The 26,027-nt window shown below is 40.9% G+C and overlaps 1 protein-coding gene across 1 annotated transcript in view; it reads left to right on the top strand.

Moving 5' to 3' along the window:
- The first annotated feature begins 1,035 nt into the window (after positions 1-1,035).
- LOC118210377 (mitogen-activated protein kinase kinase kinase kinase 5-like) overlaps positions 1,036-26,027 on the top strand; it is a 35,947-nt gene continuing 10,955 nt past the window's right edge. Inside the window, exons 1-10 of the mRNA XM_035386503.1 lie at positions 1,036-1,324; positions 14,595-14,652; positions 17,291-17,381; positions 19,070-19,134; positions 20,292-20,347; positions 22,201-22,248; positions 23,215-23,257; positions 23,827-23,899; positions 24,145-24,276; positions 25,596-25,658. Coding sequence (XP_035242394.1) covers positions 1,217-1,324; positions 14,595-14,652; positions 17,291-17,381; positions 19,070-19,134; positions 20,292-20,347; positions 22,201-22,248; positions 23,215-23,257; positions 23,827-23,899; positions 24,145-24,276; positions 25,596-25,658 — 737 coding nt within the window. The 5' untranslated portion in view covers positions 1,036-1,216. The remainder of the gene's footprint in view (positions 1,325-14,594; positions 14,653-17,290; positions 17,382-19,069; positions 19,135-20,291; positions 20,348-22,200; positions 22,249-23,214; positions 23,258-23,826; positions 23,900-24,144; positions 24,277-25,595; positions 25,659-26,027) is intronic.

The raw sequence follows: 26,027 nt of genomic DNA, 5'->3' as shown, positions 1-26,027 counted from the left end.
GGCAAAGTGGAAAGGTCAGTGGAATTCTGTGGCCAGCTGCACTGCTGCCCACCTAACCGTTCTCCCTGTGCATGCTCTATGGTAGCTCAGGGGCCAAATGGGGCCTGCCATTAACATACTCATTTGATTGTAAAGAATTATTTAATTTTTGGATAATTGATTATTGCATTTGTCAACAATTGCATGGAGCAACAGCACAGTGCCAGCATACTGTGCCTCCCACTAGTGGGAGAATATTAAGTCATAAGAAGGCATTAATTTGTACTGTTCATACACACATACAACGCATCGTGTTCATGACTTGTTTTATAAATAGTACATTTAAAATGTTAGGTGCGTTCGCACAACTTTTAAAAAAGAATCGGGCCCACCTGATCTGTAGAACTACAGTCCCCTGTCTCTCCCATCCTCACAGATAACACATGTTATCTTCCTGTAATGTTGTGGAAATGTTCATGTAATGTTGTAGAAGTGTTATTGAGTCAAGCTGTGCATCCCAGGGCCAAAAACTGAAAAATGCTCCTGCCTTCCCAGCTTTAGATCAGGGAACTATTGCGTGCATTAACTGTGAAGGTGCATTGAAGAACAAAAAGAAAATTCCATTTACTTAATAGTCTATTCACTTTCTAAAAATTGCATCTACATTTTACAGTGCAGGACAAAACATAATTTATCATCGTGTGTTTTTGTTGAATTGAGTTTTTTTTGTAAAGCGATTTTTATCAATTGTTCTAATATGAACCTTGCTGTATCAACCCTATACAGTTATATTATATAACTCATGCAAAGATTTGCAAAAACTTGTGAATCACATTAAAAAACAACGGGTGTGCTTTGTGCTAATATTTAGACGTGTAAGTCACATTACAGGAAGCAAGAATGTGGCTCCAAACTAGGGCAGTGCTGCAGTTAGGCTGCACTTCGGCTGACACACAGAAACCACACACACACACAGAAAGAGAGAGAAAGAAACACCCAACAGGAAATAAAACCAGTGCTGATGTAAATGAGCCATCCAGAGAGAGAGAGAGAGAGAGAGAGAGAGAGAGACAGGGGAGGTAGTCAGTTTGCAAGTACGAGAGAGGAAGGAGGTGTGTTTCAGTTTAGTTTCAGTGCATGTTGGTGCACATTGTCTGTGGTGCACTGCAGGGTGGCAGGAGTCATCGGCACTGAGTTCTGTCCCCCAGGCCTGCGTCAGTACCATGCCCCAGCAGTGATGGACTCCCAGAACCGGGCTGCGCTGGACATCTCCACCCGAAACCCACAGGAGGACTTTGAGATCCTGATCCGGGTTGGCGGCGGCACCTATGGGGAGGTTTACAAGGTTGTGATCCATGCTGCTTTCCTCTTGCCTGCTCCCATTGCTCTACACTCTCTCTGCTTTCACCTCTCTTTTCCCTTCCTCTACCTCCATTTTTCTGCCTAAGTTATCCCCTGTGTCTCACTATGTTATTGATTTTAGGGGCTTATACAAATAGGGAAGTGACAACAGATGAGTAGAAAGGCAGTCGTAGGCATCAAATACTTGTAGGATGTTGAAGGACTAGTAGGACTGCTGACAACGGTGTGACGGTAATTTGTTTGTGAAGCCAGTTCAAACATTCTTACTCACAGCTATTTCATTTTATAATTGTCCTTTTCATTGATTTGAATCTAGCAACTCGAGCATGATTTCCATGAGCCTGGATTTGACACAACTATTATTCTATCATTTCATATAAACTGAAAACAGGAATTCATTTTCAATATGTCGCACTTTATCACTTATTTCAAATGTTTGGAATATATTCTTGATACTTTATGTTCTGTTGAGAAACAACTTTTTTTAAGGGGAAGATTCTGACATAATTTACAGGAAGGGCAATGCACACATGCCCAGCAATAATCTGGAACATTAGAAACATTTTGATGCCTTTTACTGTTTTGGACCCTGTACTGTGTCATTGTGGAATGTGTTTTTAGGCTATGATAACAAATTATGATAACTAACAATCTCTTCTGAGATCCGTTCTGTTAGGCCATGGTTTTTGAGACCTTATTAGCTTCATTGTGTTTTTGTGGCTCCAGGTGCAAAATTTGCATTTGAACAGAGTGTGATACGCGATGACTGTGGTTGCTGAGCTCTTTTGATCTCAATCAAACTTCCCGTCTTTAGCAAAAGAGGAGTGCACACTGCCTGTTTCTGTGCATTGCGTCTGTAATATCAAGATGGGATTTTTTTTCTTGTTGTATCGAAGAATTTGAAGTTTTTTGAGTATTGTAACAGCAAGGGAGGTTTTTAGGGCACAATTCAACCTAACAAAAAATTGGATTGCATTTTGAATGACAAATTTAAATAAATGTGATATTTTCCCCTTAACTACCCAACATAATTAGTAATAAGTTATGAAAACTGTAAAGACTGCTCATATTCTTATATGCTTTGCAGTTGGATGGAATTGAGCTATTCATTTCACAAAATCAACTTTCTGCTCATTGCAACAGCACGTGTTTGCATGTTGGGTAATCAATAGCTCAACAATGAAGTGACTTACAGTAAAATAATTTGTCACTTCTTCACTTAACTAATGATCTGAACCATACTCAATGTGCTAACATATGCCTGTGTTAAGCAGTGGTTCATCGATGAAGTGGCAAATTATTTTACTGAATGACAAATTTTATCAACTGAAAAATGTTTTAATTCAAGCTCGCACATATGCAAATTGCACTGTGATTTGCATATGGTTTTGAGGGCTAGTTCCACCCCTGATTGGTTTGTTTCACTCCTACGGCAGGGGTTCCCAACCCTGGTCCTGGAGAACATGTGGGGATACTGGTTTTACTTCCAAACAATCAAAGTTACTGAAATGATGGAATTAAGTTACATAAATGTCTGAAATAAACTACCTCATGCGCAACAGTTGAAGCTTATGAAAAAGAGAAGGTGCGCTCAGTATGGGACAGTGCATGTAACAAAAGTATATACCTGAGCTCTTCAGAGAGACTACCCAAAGTAGACACTTATTTAAATAAGACCGATGTTTCGACTTAGCGTCTTCTTCAGAGTCAACCTTTGTCAATGTTTTTTTAATCAGATTTGAACACATTGTATGTTTTACTTGTTACTGATTTGTTTTTCTTCAAACTCTTCATTTGCCACAAGCAGTTCGGCCCCAGTGACAAGCTGTCCACACTTTGATTATTTAAGGATCACTGATTTCAGCTGTAGATCCATCAATTAAGCCCTTGAGAAATGTAACATCCTTCAAAGGGAACCATTTGCCACAACACATTTCGGTGTTACAGTAAGAAAAGAGTTGTCTGAGAACTGATCAAAAGTTCATTTATTAATATGGAATATTTATTATTTATCTGTTTGTGACGTAATGTGACATTAAGAAAGTAGGCGTTCCTCATTAGACAATTAAACCGGTAATTAGCAGGTCTTCACATTCCAGGAGGTGGACTTGAGGCTGGAATGAAAACCAGCACACAGGGGGATTATCGGGGGCGACATAGCTCAGGAGGTAAGACCGATTGTCTGGCAGTCGGAGGGTTGCCGGTTCAAACCCCACCCTGGGCATGTCGAAGTGTCCTTGAGCAAGACACCTAACCCCTAACCTCTAACTGCTCTGGCGAATGAGAGGCATCAATTGTAAAGCGCTTTGGATAAAAGCGCTATATAAATGCAGTCCATTTACCATTTACCATTATCCTGGATTAGGGTTTTGGAAGCTCTGTTCTGGAGGGTCTCACTGACGTAACAAGAGGCAGTGGGACGTACTGATTCTGTTACCACCTGTTCTGCTTCTACTTTATCCTGGGCTGGCCAGCGGAGGATGGGCTTCCCCTCTGTAGCCAGGTTCTTCCCATCAGGGAGTTTTTTCTTGACACCGTTTGAGTGTTTATGTTCCCGCCGGGTTCAAAGTTTTTACCTCACTTGCTTTTTGGGGGTTCAGGCCTCATTTTTGGCCCATTTTTCCTTCTGTTTCTCTGTAAAGAGTCTTTGTGACAGTTCTCTGTAAAAGGCGCTACACAAATGAAGTGGATTTGATTAGATTTTTTTTATTTGATGGTTCTGCTGATGCTGAGGCTCTACCACAGGGGTATTCAGTCTAATCCAGAAAGGGAAGTTTTTGTTTTAGCCCAACACTAAGACACCCGATTCTACTTATCAACGTCTTGATTTAGGTCCATGAGTTAGGCCTAGTTAATTAGTTAAACCAGGTGTTGTATTGCTTGGCTAAAACAAAAACCTGCACCCACACTGGCCATTTTTGGATGTGATTAGACACCCCTGCTCTACCAGACCCTCTGCAGCTAAGCAAAGCCATACAGATGGAACAGCAGTCAGTGTGGGCTGAGCTCCAGTCTGGGCTGCTACAGCTGTGATATGCAAAGACACACGAGTTTGAATCCAGGCCAGGGTTAGAACATGTTAGGTTAGAACTGCCCAAGAAATATGTTACAGAATATGGAAGATATAAAACTATAAGCATTTAAATTCCCCATTGATATTTCCATAAGTAAAAAAATGGGCAATGTAATTCTGTAAACAGTCTTGTCATCAGGGGGAAAAGGACAAATTCCTTTTGGAATGTGGAAGATGTAAGCCAATAAATCATTTTGAGAATGTAGATACGGAAGGTCTCATATACATCATGTGATGTGGCCACATGCATTAATTTGATATCAGAAATATTGACTGCCCTTCATATGGCTGCAGTGAAAAGCTGCCATCAGGCCAAAAGTTTGACTGCTCTGTTGTGGGAAAGTCTGTTATATAAAAAACCTATTAAAAAGTCCACTGGCTATCTAACTCCAAATGAATCCAACCAATAATTTGAAATATCAGTATTTTACATTTTGCTTTTAATATGTCCATATTGTTCTGCATTTTTGTGTCACTTCGTCAGTCTTCGGCTTTCGTTTCTGTGGCAGTATGTTCTACTTGAGCGACTTGTGTCTGGTACAGCCCTGCTTCTGGTACACCAAGAGTGGTACAACAGTTTGCCTCTGATACCTGCTACAGTACAGCTGTTTGCCAGCTACACGCAACTAAACTGACCGGTTATAGGGAAGGGAACACTGCAGACTGCCATTTACCCCGTGCTGCAGTAGAAAAGAAATATTTCAGATGCCTTGCCTGAATGTTACCTGTGAACTAGGAGCAAATGCCCCGCCCTCCCCCCCCCCCCCCCCCCCCCCCCCCCCCCCCCCCCCCCCCCCCCCCCAGCTGTCGTGTTCATGAGTCTGTGCACTGTGCAGTGTTGATGCAAATTAGGGGATGTGGAGCACACTTCCTCTTGAGAAGAGCAGACTGCAGAGACGGTCAGCCACCCAGGTTATAATTGCACTGCTCTGCATTTAGTTTGATGGGGGGGTTGATGGTGTTCTTGAATACTCACTCAGGATCAGATTAAACATTCTGCCAAAAACTATGTGGAATAGGACTGGGGTTCAGATAGCTTATCACAGATCAGTGCAAGTGAGCCCCATCTGATGGGAGCAAAGACAGAGAAATAAATAAGGAAGCACACCTTCTGCAGCCCTCGCATTGAAAGCAGAGTCAGCACAGAAGCAGGGGAGTTTGTGAACAAGTGTACCAGAACTTGAATTAGATCTGGGCCAAATGCAAGGCGCAAAAGAACAAAGATTCTCCAAAACAGGACCGGACCCACAGCCAGAAATGTAACTAAATTGCAGATTCTCGTCCACAGAGCTCCACTTGAAAGAATCGCAGGGAAAAAATGATTCAGTGCACATTCATATGAAATGCCCCATCCCACAGGACCGCAAGGGAAATCACAGGAAAACCATGCAAACCTGATTGTTTTTCATAGTGCTCACTTCAGAGTAATATACGCTGCGGACACAGGGCTGGCACGTATAGCAGAGATTTCCTGATAGTTGGCTGAGCTGCAAGCTTGCATTGTGCTCAAATGGCCTCTCATTGGTTGATGCAAATTAGCTCAAACTGTGAAGGTTTTGACAGTTCGATGCTATATGCGCAGCTGAACTGGAGTCCAACTGGAATATAAAGTTGTTACCCCATGGATCCTTTTCACTATGTCCTATATGTTAAATAGAGTTCCACTGCATGCCCTCTGTCAGCACATTATTTTTGCTTGTATCTATTTACGATTTATCATACATACATGTAATTTAAATAGACTTGGGTTGTATCCTCATTTCATTTAAAATAGAGGTCTATACTTGATCAAAATAATTAGTGGTTTTATGCAAACATGCGTGCACGTACACACATATAGCCTATATACAGGAACCAAAAAACAACGGTAGTGAGGCTCATAAGAGGTCTGTTCTTCAATTCCACATTCAGAGTGTCAGTTACCCAAGTCCTACTCATCTGTGATCAACTATCACTTGATGGGCCAGACCCGTTGTCTGTGATAGTTTCATACCTTGTGTGTGTGTGTGTGTGTGTGTGGGCGGGCGGGGGGTGTGTCTCTGAAAGGGCATAAGTGACATTTTAAACTCTCTGTGGGTCGCAGTGACCTTGCTGTTATCAGCAGGGCTGACATTACATTTTCATGGCCACCTGGGATGTTGTGAAATGTCAGGGCAGCCGCTTTTCGGCCCGCCCCTCCGTCGGTTGCTCTGCTAACATTGCCGTCGCATTTCCGGGGGGGCAACGCCTCAGCATAAGAACATAAGGACATAAGAACATGAGAACATTAGAACACAAGAGCATGAGAACATAAGAACATAAGAACATGAGAACATAAGAGCATAAGAACATAAGAGCATAAGAACATGAGAACATAAGAACATAAGAACATGAGAACATAAGAGCATAAGAACATGAGAACATAAGAGCATAAGAACATAAGAGCATGAGAACATAAGAGCATGAGAACATGAGAACATAAGAACATGAGAACATGAGAACATAAGAACATGAGAACATGAGAACATGAGAACATGAGAACATGAGAACATAAGAACATGAGAACATGAGAACATAAGAACATAAGAACATAAGAGAAGTGATGAGTAGACCGGGTGGGCCATTCAGCCCGACTTGGCTCATCATACTTTGTACTTTTTTTTTCTTCCTTATTTTTCATATAGTGCGCACAATGGATAAGAAACACGATACACATAAAAAAAGCCCCCCACAACCAATAAGAACAATCAAGCAGTGAATAAAGCGTCTTGAGAACGTTGTTTCTGCAGCTCTTGGCGACTCTGGTCGTAGGAGGAGGTCGTTTCTTGTGAAAAACCTACAGCAGGAATCTCGTGCACGAGCTGCAAAGAGGCCTCTTCTGTGAAAGCATGCAGGCTGCATTGCGTTGCACATTTGGTCCACGTCACTGACACACTCTTTGCACGCTCGGTGGTGGTGATAAGATAGGTGTCCAAAAACTGGTGTCTTCATAACTAATGAACTGCATGATATTCTTGCTTTCATTAGAGATATGGAGATCAACTATTTCCCACCATTTTTGCTGTGTGTCTCTTAGTCTTACAGTTATCATATCTCTGTCTATGATCATTCCTTCCTTGGTACAAAAATAAATGCAAGAGGGTTCAGAAGAGATGGGCAGATGTTGCTCTTGTTGAATTTAGGACTGGAGTTCATTCCATTTCAATGAAGTCAGTACAGGAAATGAATTCAAATTCTTCTCCATTAATTGAAAATTGAATTTCAATTCATTTCCTGTAATGCCTGAATTAAAATGGAATTTCACACAGTGAACGAGATAATTCATATCCGTAACCATCATTACATAAGCTCGCATTCCCAGTGTATGGTCAGGATTTGTTTACAGGGTAATCTGTGTTATAGGTAAAACAATAGAGTCCCACTCAGAAATTTCATCTGAATCTTGGTGGAAGCAAAGCCCCTGCCTGTCCCCAGCTCACCACGCGAGGAACTCCGCTTGTGGGCGCCTACGCCTCCTCCCCCTCGCCTGGCCTGCCCTTATTTTTTTTGCTTATATATTTCACCGAAGTCATGTGACTGAACCTGAGATATCTTCCACGCTCATCAGAGCAGAGCAGCTGCTCTGCCGGTTCCCCTGCATAGGCCTCCCCGTTCCTGCCGGTATGCGGCAGAACACATTTGGAGGGTAAACACGCTGTCGTGTGCCATTGTTGTGTGTTTTATTTTAAGTTTTTTTTTTGTGTGTGCAATGACCAAGGTCAGGCAGAGGAGAAAAAGAACAATTGAGGAACAAAACACCCAACCCCTGTTCTTAATACTAAATTCCTCTAAGGTGTCCGTCCGTTACCCCAGCGCTAACCCTAGATCGTTCCTTCCTTTTATCATAATGTCTGTGGGTAAGATAAAGGCAGGGGAAGCTGATCCTGGATCAGTTACTTTTTGGCCTGCATCTTGCACGCGTGACCTGCGTAGTCATAGTGGTAACTCCGGTTTTCCTGCAAAGCGACATCCAGAACCTCTGGCTCCATAGCAGTGAAAGAGGCCAAAAGCTTGTCAGTACTACAGGCTACTGGGTGGCTCATGCTGCTAAGGCTCGGTTCCAGTGCAATGAAGGGCCCCACAGTCTGATATTTGTTAATGCTCTCTTCCAGTGCATGGAAGGGCCCCACAGTCTGATATTTGTTAAGGCTCTCTTCCAGTGCATGGAAGGGCCCCACAGTCTGGTATTTGTTAAGGTCTCAGTTCCAGTGCTTGGATGCTATTATCCTGCTGGAAGTATCCATTTTAAAAAAGGATGTATGCCCATGGACTGCGCCCATAAAGGGATATACATGGTCAGCGACAATGCTCGGGTATGCTGCGGCATTCTAATGATGCTCAGTTGGTATCAAGGGGCCTAATGTGTGCCCAAAAACATTCCCACGCCATTAGGCCACCACCACCAGCCAGCACTGTTGACACCAGGCAGTATGGATCTATGGGTTCATGCTGTTTAGCTGACTGTGGAGCCCAGTGTGGTCTTCTGTTGCTGTAGCCCATCAAGGTTCGACATGTTGTGTGTTGAGAGATGCCCTTCTGCTCACCACAGTTGTAAACAGCTGTTATTTGAGTATTTGTGACCTTTCACTTAGCTTGAACAAGCCTGCCCATTCTCCTCTGACCTTTCTCACTAACATCGTGTTTTTGCCCACAGAACTATGGCTCACTGGGTGTTCTTTGTTTATTGCACCATTCTCTGTTTGACACTGTGGTGTCTGAAAATCCCAGGAGGAAACTTTCATGTTTCCGGCGCCAATAATCATACCACAGTCAAAGTCGCTTTTTGAAGCTCCAGGCTATTTGTGTGAATGAGCAGGTGTACCTAATAAAGTGGCCACTGTGTGTGTATATATATATATATATATATATATATATATATATTTTCCATATATTTGCTATCTTTTCCATAAGGGATTATGCAGTGCAGGGGCAAAAGTGATCGAGATTCAAAATAATTTTTACTTTTTGATCTATTATCGTTTCATTACACATTTTATATCTCGACTTTGAGACCGTTTTTGCCTGTACACCTTGTGCTCAACATTCATCAGAAAATGTTTTTTTATTAGGGCCTATATTTAGAGACGTCCACTGGTGACCATCAGTCGACGCATAATTCCTCTGTGTTCACACTTCTAATAACGCCCCCCCCCCCCGCCCCCCCCCCCCCCCCCAACCCCCACCCCATCAGCAGGCTGTTGTCAGGTCAGAATGGAACGCCTCTTTGTGGCCCAGGTGCAGTTTTAGACTCAGTCGTGATGTTAAAAATGCAGAAGTGAGAGAGGCCATGGCACTGAGCTTGCTTCAGTCCCCAAGAAGAGAGTGAAAGAGAAACGAAGACTGTCTTCTGTCTCAGTTGTCAAGCATTGTGCTTCCACGCCAGTCCACCCACCTAAATTTAAATTTAAAGTTTTTTGTTTTTTTTTTAGAGTGAGATGGAGGTGTGACTAAATCTAAAATTAAAAAAATAACTGTCTGCAGAATGAAAAAAATCATTTTGTTGTTTGAAAGTGAACACTGCTAGTGTCTGGTAAAGCCTGATAATGTGCAACTCAGCCACAAGGGCATATTTGTTTCAGCAGGTATTCCCCAATAAGACAAAAGCAGTTTCGTCTGTTTGCTTATATTCCCTTACATGTTTTCACCTTCAGGACAATAGTTCACCCACACATGCACACACACACACACACACACACATACTGTATACACTAACACTCATGCACATATATTCACATAGAAACACACTAACACTCACACATTAACTGAACTCTACCTTTCAGACCACACATCCCATAGAAAAAAAAACATTTGGACATACCAGTATTACTAGAATATTAATATATAGGTAAGGAAAAACAATGGCTATAAGAATATCAACACAAGGACAAACCTGAATTCAGTACCTGGAACGAATATTGAATGACAATAAGAAAGCAAAACATTATTAAACAGGGCCACACCAACAGCCTCTCCTTGTCAAGAAACATTTGGGGGCTGACAATACTTCTGTCCAGCTCTGGTTATGTTTCTTGACACCTTTCTAAACTTTTGTTGAGTTGCGACTTCAGTGAACTCAACGTGTGAATTGAAAAGCTGTTACTTCCTCAAAGACCAATAAAAAAAAAAAAAATTTTCCCAAGGGCTGAAAATTGAACTGAAGATAAGATAAAATCGCTTCAAAATATCCCCTCAGCTACACAGCTCATCTGAGATAAATCTTTTGAAATTTACCTGTGAATGTGTGTGTGTGTGTGTGTGTGTGTGTGCACATGTGTGCATGTTTGTGTGTGTGCGCACATGTGTGCATGTTTGTGTGTGTGCATGTGTACATGTATATGTGTGTGCACGCACATGTGCATGTTTGTGCGTGTGCATGTGTTTGTTCATGTGTGTATGTGTACGAGACAGAGAGAGTAGGAGGAAGAGGAGGGGTCTGGTAGGAGGAAGAGGAAAGAAGGATTGGTAGTGCGTGGTTGCTGGAGTTTCCCGACTCAGGGCAGAACAGGCAGGTGCAGCAGCAGAAGGTGCAGCAGCAGAAGTTGCAGCGGCGGTGGCAGAGTTTAAATGTAGAATTTGTGAACGGGTGGGGGGGGGGGTGTTTGTGTGAGTCTTTGATGTGTCCAAAGATGAAAAACAGGAACACAGAAAATCTACTAGTTCAGTACAACACCCCCCCCAAACCATGCCCAAAGTCACTGAACTCTTTCAGTGTCTAGTCTTCGAATCAATCTCTTTCGATTTCTATTCACAAAGCATATAACGCACTCTGTACAGTGTGTTTCCCAAGATTTCAAATCATTTATGCACTGGATAGGCAGACGACTGAATCAAATGCAAGTCTAAAAAGATTCCATTATTAGGTTTTTCATCTATCTGAATGGTTGTCCAGGGCCCTGCAAGAAGTGAAAATAAATCTTCTCGTGTGGTGTGGTCTCTGGATTACACTGTCTCTCACTCTGACCACCAGGCTCCAACTGGCCTTTCAGTCTCTTCTCCTTTTCACTACTAGACACTGCTTTTCAGTCTCACCAAAAAAAGGGAACAGTTTTGCCTGGGAGCTAACATGTGCAATAATGTCAATCACAAACACGCAGTGAAAACAGGTTTGTTTTGTTGGCAGTCACATTCTACTCAATCCTGAGTGGATGCATTTCTGCTGCACCAATCAGAGAGCTCTGCTGACTGACAACACTGCCGCCCTGGGAAACAAAATAATAATTAATGACATGCACATCCTTATCTGCTTACTTCTGGCCCTCTAATACACTAATTATATTTTTTGAGGACCCCTGTCAGTCAGGGCCCTTGGAATCATATCATATTTTTTGGAAAAGTGGTTTGAATAGTATGTATCACACACATGTATTTCACACACCATTGTGATATATGGTTGTTGGTTAGTTCATAATTTTTTGCATTATTGCTTCAATTATTGTTCAATTTAGCAAAATAAATTTTTTTAGTAACAGTATGATTATAATTTACACATCTTTGTCCGCATGTCATAGACATTTGAATGACACTGAAAGTTTTGAGTTCTCTTTTTTATTTAACAATCATAACAAACAATCTGCCATTGGGATAACCCCTTTCTGAAATATGGTCATAGGTTCTCGTTTTCAGACAGAAGAGATCCAGAGTGTGTGACCAGCGGTCAGAACTACTACATTTTCTCACATACTGCCATCCAGTTCCAGCTCCAACAATGTGCATCACTGGTCATACAATTTCAGATGGATCTTTCTTCTGCCTGCACTTAAATTGCTGTGCATATACTTTTGCGCAACGAGACTGATTAGAGTGTTAAGGTAACTGCTTCAGTCACGGAATGGCCGTTCATTATTCTGTGACACCCCGTGTATGGTTGTCCTCGAGGGGGGAATTCTGGAATTATGTCTGGAAGGTGGATGGCTGCGGCTCCATCCGTCCCCCTGCGCGGGGTGTGCGTCAGTTACGACCACTGTGATGTCATCGCGGAAACCGACAGGCTCTAGCAGAGTATCTTTCCACTGCTCTGTGGGGTGGTGTTTACTCGCTTGGCTGCTTTCGCCTGTTTGCTGTTTCTTCAGTGGACACGCTCAGAAAATATTTCCACCGTTTGCACTCAGAAACCAAAGCTATATATAACATTTGTTGTGTACTTGTATATACACTGATCAGCCACAGCATTAAAACCACCTGCCTAATACTGTGTAGGTCCCCCTCATGTCACCAAAACAGCTCTGACCCGTCAAAAGTTTTTAAAATCATGTGGAAATAATTCACCCTCTAACAATATCTTAGCTTTTTATAGCCCTGTAGCAACTAATAATGTAATAAACTACTAATAGTGTAATAACTCCCAATAATGTAATCCATTTCAAATTTTTTATGTAATAAAAACCAATAATGTAATAAATAGTAGTAGTAGTAGTAGTAGTGTACTTTATTGATCCCCGAGGGGAATTTGCACTGTTGCAGCATCAAAGACAACAAGGTAACACAATCAGATACAAATTTACAGTAGATACAAAATATCAGATACAAATATACAGTAGATACAAATATATACATAAATCCAAATATATCAGAGGACACCTTCATAGGTAGAGTCCATGCCTCGACGGGACAGACCTGTTTTGGCGGCACAAGGAGGACTTACACAATATTAGGTAGGTGGTTTAAATGTGGCTGATCGGTGTATACTGCATAGAACTGGAGAGAAGGTCATGTAGCCAAGAGCCAAGGGACAAGGTCAGCAGGAAACACGCTTAACAATTTAAAGTGTAATGTTATTGATGTGGTTAGAATGTACTTATCACTACTGGTAATTGAAAGCAGTGGAGTTCTGGAACAATGACTTTCTCTTCAGGGTTAATTATTTAAGGCTGCTAACAATATTTGTATTCAGCACCAGGTGAACTACCAGCCAGGTGCTTTTCCATGTCTGACAAAGATGCCAAACCAATAGGGTTCATTTGGCAGGCTCTAATATATGAATATTTCTGGCTTTGCTGCTGGTGACACCCCTTGAGGGACAGAGTATCTGTCACGGGGAGATGCAGCATTTCTGGTTGCACGTTCATTAAACAAACAAACAAAAAATTTAAATGTTCTCCCTTCCCCCACGTGGGTTCCAGGTAAAATAACTAAACTAGAATAACAGTAAAAACAAGCCAAACCCAGTGAAAGCTTCCAAGATTTCAGCTTCTCAGCTCTACCTTTCTCACTCTCGTTGTCTCGATGTGTGGATTCCCAGTCTTAGCCACCTACTGTGGAAAGAAGCACACCTTTAAGCCCTGGGCTCATTCGCCAATGCAACCCAGATGTGTGTGCCCACTCAACCAGTAGGCATGGCTCGAAACAACCTCAAATCTCTCCGAGCCCCACCGGAAGGACACTGCTCAGAAGAGGATTTTTTAAATCTCAAATTTGATGGAAAATATGGCATTCTCAGGAAAGAGGCTGAACTCAACTGTATGATTTTAACCTGAGATCGAACAAATCTCAAACCAGTGCAGAACATACTGCAACACTCATAGCCTTACAGACACCCCAAATGCAAGGTAATATCATGACTATGTCACAGAAATATAGTGAGTTTTTTGTGAAAAAAATACATTGCCCACAGTTGTCATCTTTTGTCTTGCCAATCACATTGTGTATAATGGTGGCTTGGTGACGTACTGGGTTACAGGGTGGGGTGGAGTGAGGTGAGGAGTGGGTGGGTGGAACGTAGTGATTTAAGCACGGAAAGTTCCAAGACATAAAGTTTCACGGCAAGGCGTGTTTTAAACATTGAACTAACAAACATTGAAAACAAATACAAGGGCTCCTTCAATAAGATGATGTTGATTTGTGTGTGTGTGTGTGTTGGGGGGGGGGGGGGGGGCTTTCTTTCTCATCTGCTTAATGGACGAGAATGCATTTTGACAATATCCAAGCATCACTACAAAACACAAGAATTTATGGGCGTTTGCTTATGCTACTCCTATAATAAAAGCCGCTTAAACCATAATAATAATAATAATAATCCTGTTGGGTACCAAAAAGGGTGGCATTTTCAAAATGTTCATGCAGATTATTGCTATAGGTAATTTAATACTCCTGTAAAATTCACTTGAGATGCCCAGGGAAGCTAAAAATAATTAAACTGATCTGTTCCTATTTTGTTGTCTTTCAGGCACGGAATAAACAGAGTGGTGATCTGGCTGCCATCAAAGTCATTAAAATGGAACCAGGTGAGTGTCCACTGATTTCTGAGATGAGACACAGGGACCAGTGATAACGAAATAGTTATGATGTCAACTTCCTGGTAGAAAACAGAGAGGCTTGACCAATCACAGGGTAACGTGTGGATACTTTCAGCCTTTACTTCTGTGATGCCTGTGGGAATTATCACAGAAAGTACAGTTGGGATTAGGCAGTTGTGGTGTTACCTTACTGCTATAAAATTTAGAAGAGCACCAGCTAATAAAGTGCATTACGGAGCGTATATTGACCAATCATCATTATCTGTTGTTTCCTGTCAACATACTGCATTACTTGATGAGATCCTCTCAGTTTTCTATGAGATGTCTTATCCATATTTTATTACATTTGAATGGGATATTGGTCTGTATCCATAAAACATGATAACCTACAATTAATGTTTTATAGTTCACAGGCAACATCAAAACCATAGCAAATAAGCATAGCATTTAAATCCCAACTATAAATAACCACTTATTTAAGATTACTACAGACAAGAACAACTGCACATAGCAGTTACAGGCCAGTATTCAAACCAATAACATACCTACACATGATTGATTTACAGTGCCAAACAAGATGAAAACAGTGTTTTAGCTGATTGGAGCATATCATTTTGATTTATTAAAACTAGAATAAAGAGATGTTATTTATTCTGTGCACCAAAAGATACATTTGACAGCGGATGAAATTGCTGCCATGTTGTTTTCTTTGAAACCCAAGTGAGGAGAGAATACAGTCCCATTACCACACGATACCCAGTTCAAAGAATTTCAGATGAAGGTGGTTTCTGACAGACAGACCATGACTATCGTAATTCATTACGGAGGAGAAGACTAAGATGGAAACTGGGTGTAGAGTGGAAGTCTGTTTTACAGTGTGGGGTTCCCCTGAAATACCCCCCAAAGAAACTCACTCCCCCACATCACACAACCAGGCATGTAGGTGGGCACTGGAGTTTGTCACAGAGCAGGAACCACCCATGGGAGGAGAAATGAAAGAGCAGGTGACAACAAAGAAACAGGCTAGAGAGTAACGTAATGCCATACCCATGGTACTATAACTCAAACACAGGGTAAAACTGGATGTAAGCAACCTTTGTGAATTGTATTGCTCAGTGTTAAAGGAAGGTACCAGATAATTCTGTGACTGCTTCTTTAAAACTGCAGAGAATGTTTAAGTGATTTAAATTCAGTTGCTGTGGTTACAGATGCGGGAGTGGGACTTAGCGCTCAGACACTGTTGTTTGTACAAATATACAGAACACAAGCACCTGCAACCCACACCCTATAACCATTCCATTCTCTCTAAAGTTCCTTTGGTGATTACTCCTCAGTTCACACCTATCACGTCCCCACAGAGGGATAACGGTTGATGACGGCAGGGCGTGAGGGTAAATTAAGCTCAACCTGCTGCTAAAATTGAGCATAAGTCTATCTGGCTTTACTGTTTTTGCATGTCGCCACTAGCCACCTCAAAAATACCATATAACAGAAATCACAATTATAAGTTCTGTCACTTTCATCCTTCTCAGAAAACATCCAAAGGTAGATGTGTTATTATGTATACCGTATGTATTATTTGATGAGATCCTCTTCGTTTTCTATGAGATGTCTTATCCATATTTTATTATATTTGAATGGGATATTGGTCTGTATCCATAAAACATGATAACCTACAATTAGTGTTTTATACTTCACATGCAACATCAAAACCATAGCAAATAAGCATAGCATTTAAATCCCAACTATAAATAACCACTTATTTAAGATTACTACAGACAAGTTTTTGCATGTCGCCACTAGCCACCTCAAAAATACCATATAACAGAAATCACAATTATAAGTTCTGTCACTTTCATCCTTCTCAGAAAACATCCAAAGGTAGATGTGTTATTATATATATACGTATGCGGCCTTTTGGAAAATGCAATGATAAATGTGTCATTACATATTTAACATAATTTATCCAAAAAGAAATGTATTGCAATATCTGAAAGTGTCAATATTTACGTATATTTGCTCATATATTGTGAAGTTTAGCAGCTGATCCAGAAGATATGTTGATTTCTGACATACAGTAATAACAAACAGTGCTTAGTGGTATGTTCAACTGTTTACATATTTTTCTGTACCCGTTATCTGACTTATGTAGGTACACCACCATTTGTCTCTTTTGATTTGACAGTTCTTTTGCTTTCCCTATGGTAATAGACAACAGAGGGTTTTTTTATGTGTGGTACTTAATTTCATATCTCATTTCCTGTAATCTAATGAGCAGGGAGTGATGTAAGGCCAAAAATAGTTCATTGAGAGATTAACTTCTGAATTTATTTATAAGAATCGTTTTGACACCAATGTTCTCAAACATAATATAGTAGCGTTACTCAATAAAACAAGCATAATTGTATTGAACAAAAACGTATAAATTACCCATATGTTTGAACATAAAACATAGCTATGTTACCTATGTTGTTTAATATAGAATTTATTCCACACTTTCTACAAAGGGTGCCAATAGTTCTGGACCTTAAAACATCTGTAATATGTTACACTTTCTTAAGGGGTAAAAGAGGTAAAGGTGGTTTATTTTATTTTTTTGCTAATGCCTGACTCTTGAACTCTTCAGAGGACGATTTCTCGGTGATTCAGCAGGAGATTGTGATGGTGAAGAGCTGCACGCACCCCAACATTGTGGCGTACCATGGGAGCTACATACGGTGAGTGGGGTCACCTAAGCCAGCCCAGGTCCCACCCTCATAAAACAACCCCACACCTAAAAACAAGACGACCGCACTAAAAAAAATTGCAGTGTCATCACAATGCACATCGGAAGTTTCCCCTGGGAAAAAACCTTTTATTCTATTCTAGTTTTTTTTTTATCAGGGAATGCCAAACCTCCTATCATTCCTGTCCTGTTATGATAAATTTCTTTTTCACAAAAATCATAGAAAAACACCACATTGTGAAAAAATAAGATGTATACTGAAGTTGGCTTTTGAAATTCAGTGCCTCTGTCAGATTTCATTTTAAGATCTATGTCTGGTCAGGTATGAACAAAGCACGTAATACAAATAATACAGTATCATAGTGCAGAATGTCTTTTTCTACAGGGTACCGCAGATTTCCATAGAAACCTATATGCCGTTAGCCAGCAGTAATATAGGAAAAAAGCTTTTTTCAAAACAAGAACGGAAGATTGAAATCTGGGGATCTTTCTCCATGTCCTATGTGCTCTCATGCTCTTTGCCACAGACATTAAGCTTCTCACCTCATGTAAAGAGCACTGTGGTAAACAGAAGCAGAGACAGGAAATGAAGGCCATAGTGAGACCCCACTAACTTCCTCACAGAGACCCCAACTTCCTGTAGGATGCTCTGCCTCCAGAAGTCTAGATCTTTTGCTCAGAAGTCACAGTTGCAGGCAATATTGTTACTAGAAGCTAAGTTTTCTTTAGTTTTCTTAATTCTTCTCCATATATAGTATACTACTGAACACATTAAGCTCACCCACATTCATTAAGTCTGATTATGAATGGACAATTCATCACTCACCCAGCAATAATGAACCTTTTGCTATGAGAGAGAAAAAACCCGACTCATATGACTATTTCAGCTGACTATTTCAGCTGTCTTTCCTGGCCTGGCTGTAATGGCAAATGTGCTCATTACCAAAAGACTCCTCCACAAATGTACTATATTCTGGTCCAGGGGGGTCATAGGCTTTAAGCTGGGAACCAGGACATCGCAAGACCAGGAGGTCTGTAGCGTAGAGTTTTGAGTTATTTACACATGATGTCTGATCCCTGGCAATCTCATTGCACAATCTTTCCACTGAATGCTAATAATAAAAGAGAAAACAGGAAACTACACACATTGACGCTTAGACTGCACACACTCTGAGAGTGTCCTCACTAGGCTACCAAAACAAGAATACCCTGTGCTCTTGTCCTTTACAGGGTTGCTGTATGGCATAAATGGGTGGAATGTCAACTCAAAGTCTATGCCTGAGTTTGTCACTCCTAAAGAATCCCCCATCCCCCCTCAAGGCATTTAAACACATAGTGCCCTATAAAATCTGGGTTGCAGAGGCAGATACCTCTGTATTATCAATCAGCCTTATTTTTACTACTGACACAGGATGGCCTGAGGAGGATGGACTCCCCCTCTAAGCCAGATTTCTCCTGAAATTTCGTTCCACTGTGAAGTTCTTTCTCGCCACTGTGTGAATGGGTTTTTTTAAATTAAATTTCTGCTCTGGACTTTTTGCCAATTTCTGATCTTCCTGTAAAGCCAGTCTGCGACAGTGTCTCTCTAAGAGGCACTATATGAAGAAAGCTGAATTGAAACTGAATGTGCCGGAGTCTCAGGTACTGATGTCTGTTTGTTCCTCGCTGCTGTGGGTTCAGGGCTAACAAGCTGTGGATCTGCATGGAGTACTGCGGAGGAGGATCGCTGCAGGACATCTACCACGGTGAGCACAGAGTGCGGGCCACACTTCTGCAATAATAATAATAACTCTATTCATATAGCACCTTTCTTAAAACAAAGCTCGGAAAGTTCTTCACAAAGAGTAGGGTGAATGAAGCCATTTAAAACGAGAGTACAAAACCAACAGCAAAAACACACATCATGTATACATGCATACACTGTTAGAAACAGCCATATTACTGTATTATGAACAGTACTTTGTTGTTGGTGCTTTATACATCATGCTGCTGTAGATTTGCAATAGGTTTTATTTGAATTTGAAATGGCTGATGAAATATTACAGTAATGTTATTTAAGCACATAAATTGTTGTAATGTACTCCTGAGGCTGCCTAACAGCTCCACTAAAAGTAAATTAATCTTTAGCGCAGTGGTTAGAGCAGCTGCCTCCCCCCCTGGAGGCCCATGTTCAAGCCTCAGCAGATTCCTGCTGGTATGTTGGTGTCAGACTGAGATAGTGCAGGTGGGGAGAAGTGTAGCATTGCAGTCCGTCTGAGTGGCAGCCTAACTGCTCTGCTTATTGTGAATTAATCTCCCCCTGGAGACCCAAGTCTGAGGCTCGCCAGATCCCTGCCATTACAATATATCCATAGACACTATGTGCTAAAATACTCTGTAGAATTAAAATAGCTGTTAATACATTTAAGGCGTAAAGTGTACTTTTTCTTGACATTCTCGTATATTCTGCATTTCATACAGCAATTCTAGAGTTTTAGCTGTAATATGGATTACAGTAACACTGTCAATGACAGTACAGTACTGTATTTCATTATGCAGCACAGTGAAAGCTATTGTAGTAACATTTTACAGTAACTTTGCTGTTAATTATTGTTGCCACCAAGTTGCTGTAATTTTAACTCTTTCCTAATTGTGTATAGAAGAATAAAAGTAGAAGAAGAAATGGGAGAGGGATGAATAAATAGAAAATGCATATAATATCTAAAGGGAAAGAAAAGCAAGTTTTTTAAGAAGGGATTTAAACAAAGTTACTGATCCAGCTAGACAAAGCTCCTTGGACGAAGCGTTCGAGAGTTGAGGGGTTGATGCTTAGGCCACTGTGCTGCCTACTGTCTCCATGGCTAGGGTGGGAGAGTGTGCAATGCAGAAGATTATTAAATAATAACTCTCACTCTCTCTCCAGTAACGGGACATCTCTCAGAGTCTCAGATTGCTTATGTGTGCAGGGAGATGCTGAAGGTATGAACATACAAGCGTGCATGCACATACACACACACACACCCACCCACACACACACACACACACACAAGTCCACACACATACACACACTCAAAAACTATATAAACTCCTGCTTGATACCCAGTAAAAATCTGGTAAACATGTTTTTGTATCAGGCCCAATTCCTACTTTTGAATGTGGCTGATTTGTTAATTGCCACGGACTGAGATCAAAAATCTGTTCTAACATCTGTTCTTCAGATGTAACATCTGCTGCTACTAAATTTAAGTGCTGCTTTTGATACCGTTGCTTATAGTATCCTATTACATTGTCTAGAGAATTATGTTGGCATTAAAGATGTAGCACTTGCTTGGGCACATTCATATCTATTTATATAGAACACCGCATGTGGTTTATAGCAATACTATTTTAGATTATTCTAGTGTAGTTTGGTATCCCACAAGGGTCAGTTCTTGGTCTGCTATTACTCCCTGTATATGTTACCCCTTGGTCACATTTTTAGTAGATATGGTATAAAGTTTCACTGCTATGCTGATGATACTCAAATATACCACCCTATAATGACCAGTGATTCTTCCCAGCTTCACTTTGGAAAATTGTCTGTCTTAAATCAAAGACGTGGATGTGTGCAAATTTCCTGTTTTTAAATGTAAAAAAGACCAAGATGCTATTTGTTGGTCAAGCCAGGCACAGAGAGTTCTGTAAGGACTTGTCTGTTAATGCAAGTTAAGTTTCCATCCAAATGTTTTGCAAATGTTAAGCAAATTTCCAAAAAGTCGGTAAAAGAAAATGCAAATCAATGTGTGTTCCCATCAAATACTATTATGTGAATATTCTGAAGAGTACATAATCAAAAGGGTAAGCAGTGTAGCATAATGGGAAAGGAGCTGGTCTTGTAACCTGAAGGTCACTAGTTCAATTCCTGGGTAGGACACTGCCATTGTACCCTTGAGCAAGGTAGTTAACCTGAATTGCTTCAGTATACTGTATATCCAGCTGTATAAATGGGTGCGATGTAAAATGCTATGTAAAATGTTTTGTAAGTCCCTCTGGATAATGGTTTATTTGAAAAATCAGTTTCCATCTCAGGCAAGCGTAAAAACTTGGCAATATTTCGGTGTTTCGGTGGGTTTTTTTTTTTCAAACTTTGGGCGTTTCCACTCAGGTTTACTTATGTGCAAACTCAAAATTTGCATAAAAACAGTTGGATGGAAACCCCAATCGTTTCACGATTTCACAAAGTCAGACAGTTAAGAATTTGGGGATAGTCTTTGACCCCTCTCTATCCTTCGAGCCACACATAAGAAGCATTACTATATCTGCATTCTTCCATCTTTGCAATGTAGCAAGGATTTGTCCTATCTTATCTTCTGCCGTTTCTGAAATCTTGGTCAATGCATTCATTACATCTAGAATAGACAACTGGTATGTTCTTTTCTCCGGTTTTTTCAAAGAAAACAATTAAGAGACTTAACTTCCAGAGATCTAAGTAGTTTTTTTTAAAAGATTATATTACTCCCAAGTCCCAGCAATGGCTTCCAATATTGGCTAGAGCTGATTTCAAAGTCTGTAGAGTTCTGTTTCTAATTTCTGGGCTAAGTCTACTGTGCAGTTGTATGTCTGTAAGTGTTTTGGTGTAGGTTTGTGACATTTTCTGTGTGTGTATGCATATGTGTGTCCATACATACATTTTTTAAATTCAGAACATAAAGTGTGCAGAGACACTTTCTGGCGATGTAACACTATAAAACCACATGAACTTAAAACCTGAACTCGAAGCATAGATACGCACATGCACACATGCACGCTCAGTCTCCACCCAACAGCATTTATGTCTCTGGCTCTCCCAACAGGGCTTGGATTACCTGCACAGTCAGAGGAAGATTCACAGGGACATAAAGGTAAGCAGGTCATGCTGCTGCTCGTTGTGTGGATCAGTCGGTTGCTACAGGTTGCACAGACATTAAGAGAGTCTGAGGCTTTCCTGCCCCCACGTTTCCCCTTTTAGAGAGGCGTTTCAGTAGCTTTACTGCACAGAAACCAGCTTCATGCTCTGCCAGGGTTTTTTTCTTGCCATTAGTGTAGCACTTTGGGCAGCGCTCAATGGTAACCATATTCTCACTCAGTGCAGCCTATCACTAACTTTAACAAACTGACATACCAGAAATACATCTCTTATAAGGGCATAGCACCTCAAATTAAGAAGCCTATTACTTAATTATTAATGGGAGGGGGACGCGGCTTGTCGTGCTATGCTTGTTATGTTTTACAGGATTGCAGATTCATTACAGACTTCTATAAATACATAATGTGATCACTTAATGGAATACTCTCCATGGCATGCCTTGCTATTGAATCTAACAGGATTGCTAACACTGAAGTCAGGGAGCTTTGCTGCAGTAATCAGTAGGGAGCAGGAAAGTGCAGTGATGTGAAAGGGAGAACTGAGTGGCTTTCTTTGTGAAACCCTAGTCTTCAGTCACTCAAATGCATTTGCAAACCTTCCACAATCTATGCGCAATTTTTGTACATGACACACATTTGAGTGTTGCTGAGATGAACAAAATTCTCAGCAGACAAACACAGACTTATAGCCGCAACAGAGCAAAAAAAAATCATCTTTCAATCCCAGATTAAATAACCCAGCGCATTTAAAAGATAACAGAATCACTACCTAGGCATTTAAATTATCTTTGTTGACCTTCATCGCTGCACCACAAAGGAAGCAAGGGAAATATGTGTTCACATTCACTGAAACACTACCCTGTGCAACCCTGTGTAGTCAATGCTTTCTGCAGGTTTTTTGTGAAACAATGTTCTCTTTAAGTATCCATGCAATACTGAATATTTTTTCTTGTGTCTTACAGGGGGCCAATATTCTTCTGAATGACAATGGAGAGGTCAAGCTGGGTATGACCAAATCCAAGTCTCACACGCAATGTTTTTCACAATGTAGCTAATTCATTGTAAGGAAACAATCTTGTATTTATGTTAGTGGAATGTTGCAGAGTCCATCGTGTCATTCTTCACTTGTATCTTATTTCCATAGTGCATTGTTTACACAGTATGACATGAGGAAACAATAAGTGTGCATGAGCCACTTTCAGGTCATGCTTCAACGCTGAGATGAGGTCAAATCGCCCACAAGGGTTCCACATACGTACACGTTCTCGCAAACCTCAACCTCGCACCATTCGAGTTTATTACAGCCCTCTTGTGGTCAGCATGTGGAATTGCGATATTTCCATTAATCTCCCTGCTGCGGAGATCTGTCCTTGATGGGATGCAGGGATGAGGGAGCTGACTGACAGGCAACACAGACAAGATACTGTTCAAGAAAATGACAGTAAAACAAAGCTTGTCTCACTTCACATGCCTATAAGTTCAGAAAAGCTTAGTTTAAATCCAGCAGAAACCCGAAACAAAGCCATATTATGATGTTGAGAAAATGTGTGCTTTCATCTCTCCCCGACGGTCAGCTGATTTCGGGATTTCAGCGCAGATCACGGCCACATTCGCCCGCCGCATGTCCTTCATTGGGACGCCTTACTGGTGAGGTCACAGAGCAAAGCTTAAACCGTCAGTCCACTGTCCTGCTGTTTCCAAATGTCATTACTTACACAAAATTAGCAGTCACTTTATTCATTTTAAAATAATAATAATAATGTAACAATATATGGAAAGACTGACTGTTTTATTATTAAGTTGAATTTGGCCCCAACATTGCTTGGTGATGGAAATGTCACCTTCTGTGGGAAGGTGCCTTAATGCACTTTTCATATCTTTCCTTTCCATAGGATGGCACCAGAGGTGGCTGCAGTGGAAATAAAAGGCGGCTACAATGAGCTGTGTGACGTGTGGTCAGTGGGCATCACTGCCATTGAGCTGGCAGAGCTGCAGCCTCCCATGTTTGACGTTCACCCACTACGGTATGTGTCTATCCGGCCCACTCATATACCCCTGTAATGCAGGCATGGGTACAGTTCCCTTACACACACGCACACACCCACACATATACACATATACACGCATACACACACACACACACATATACGCATACACACACACACTCACACACTCACACGCACCCACAAACAAATAAATACACACACACACACCCACACATATACACATATACACGCATACACACACACACACACACACCCATATATATGCACATATACACACGTACACACACACACCCACACATATACACATATACACACGCACACACCCACACATATACACATATACACGCATACACACACACACACACACACACACATATACGCATACACACACACACACACACACACACACACATATACGCATACACACACACACACACATATACGCATACACACATACACACACACACACACACACACACACACACACACACACATATACGCATACACACATACACTCACACGCACCCACAAACAAATAAATACACACGCACACACATGCACACACACATGCACATATTGAACTCCTGCACAACCATTCTCAGAAGGACCAGAGGAGAGGTGGACACATGAAAGGTTCCAAATTTCCATAAACATTGCAGCTGATGCAATTTATGAAATTATGAATATATGTAAATGAAAAGGCTTACTTATTACCAAAATATTAGGTTTAATTGGTTACAGTATGAAATATTTTCTATCTGAGAATTGCCAGTTAACCTGAACATTGAACATGAATTGACAAATCAATTTAACTTGCCAATGGCAGTGCTTCAAAAGTAGCCTACATGAAGCACAATGAAAAGGTCACAGACTGTAGGCTGTCACAGTAGGCGACAGTTACCGGGCACGAGGCGAATTAGCACACAGTTTGGAAATCGGGCTCATCGGAATTACGGAATTTGAAAAATTTATTAATCCTTGTTTGATGATTAAAAAAGCAATCACAATATGGCAGGGGAGGTCCAGTGGTCCTATAGCTTGCACTAAGAGGACAAGAATGGATGTACTATCATTAACTCACATAAATGTTGAGACTTTGCCAGGCTGTAAATCTTGAAACTGACATTTAATTGAGTACGTTGACTAATCTGGGAGGAAGTTATACGGGAGTTTACTTTACTAAATGACACACATACATGTCTTCTCATAGATTCCTAATAGATTAATACATGTAAACACATGCATACCTACTCCCACTCACACATACCAACAGCCCCCCACATAGAAACACACACTCTCTGTTCAGGAGCTGCACAGTAAAACTCATCTCTCTTCAGGGTGCTGTTCCTCATGTCCAAGAGTGGCTACCAGCCTCCCAAACTGAAGGACAAAGCCAAATGGTGAGCTTGCTATTGACTTCATCGCACTGTCATTCAAATCAAAGCAACTTTTCAATGACTGCTGTGATCCACTTATATTGAATTGCCATTTTGTTAATATCAGTTATGAGCACTTTAAGTTCACAAAGCCATAATGTAACATGTGGCTTGGATGAATAAAATGGCTAATCATGCGCAGTTTGCTGACAAAATATTGTCATTTGATACAAGTCTGATACAAATTTGAGATCTAAACACCAATAGATGTTTTTCTTGATGTTTTTTGAGAGCATATGGTGGTTCCTTCAACTAATCAATCAAACCTAGTGCTTATAGTTACACATCACGCATTGTGTAGTACTAGAGTGACTCAGATAAAGCACCTGGAGA

Source organism: Anguilla anguilla, chromosome 12 (assembly GCF_013347855.1).
Source record: "Anguilla anguilla isolate fAngAng1 chromosome 12, fAngAng1.pri, whole genome shotgun sequence".
In the NCBI taxonomy this organism is placed as follows: Eukaryota; Metazoa; Chordata; class Actinopteri; order Anguilliformes; family Anguillidae; genus Anguilla; species Anguilla anguilla.
Note: the sequence above shows the minus strand (reverse complement) of the source record. Positions and strands in the feature narration are given on the sequence as shown.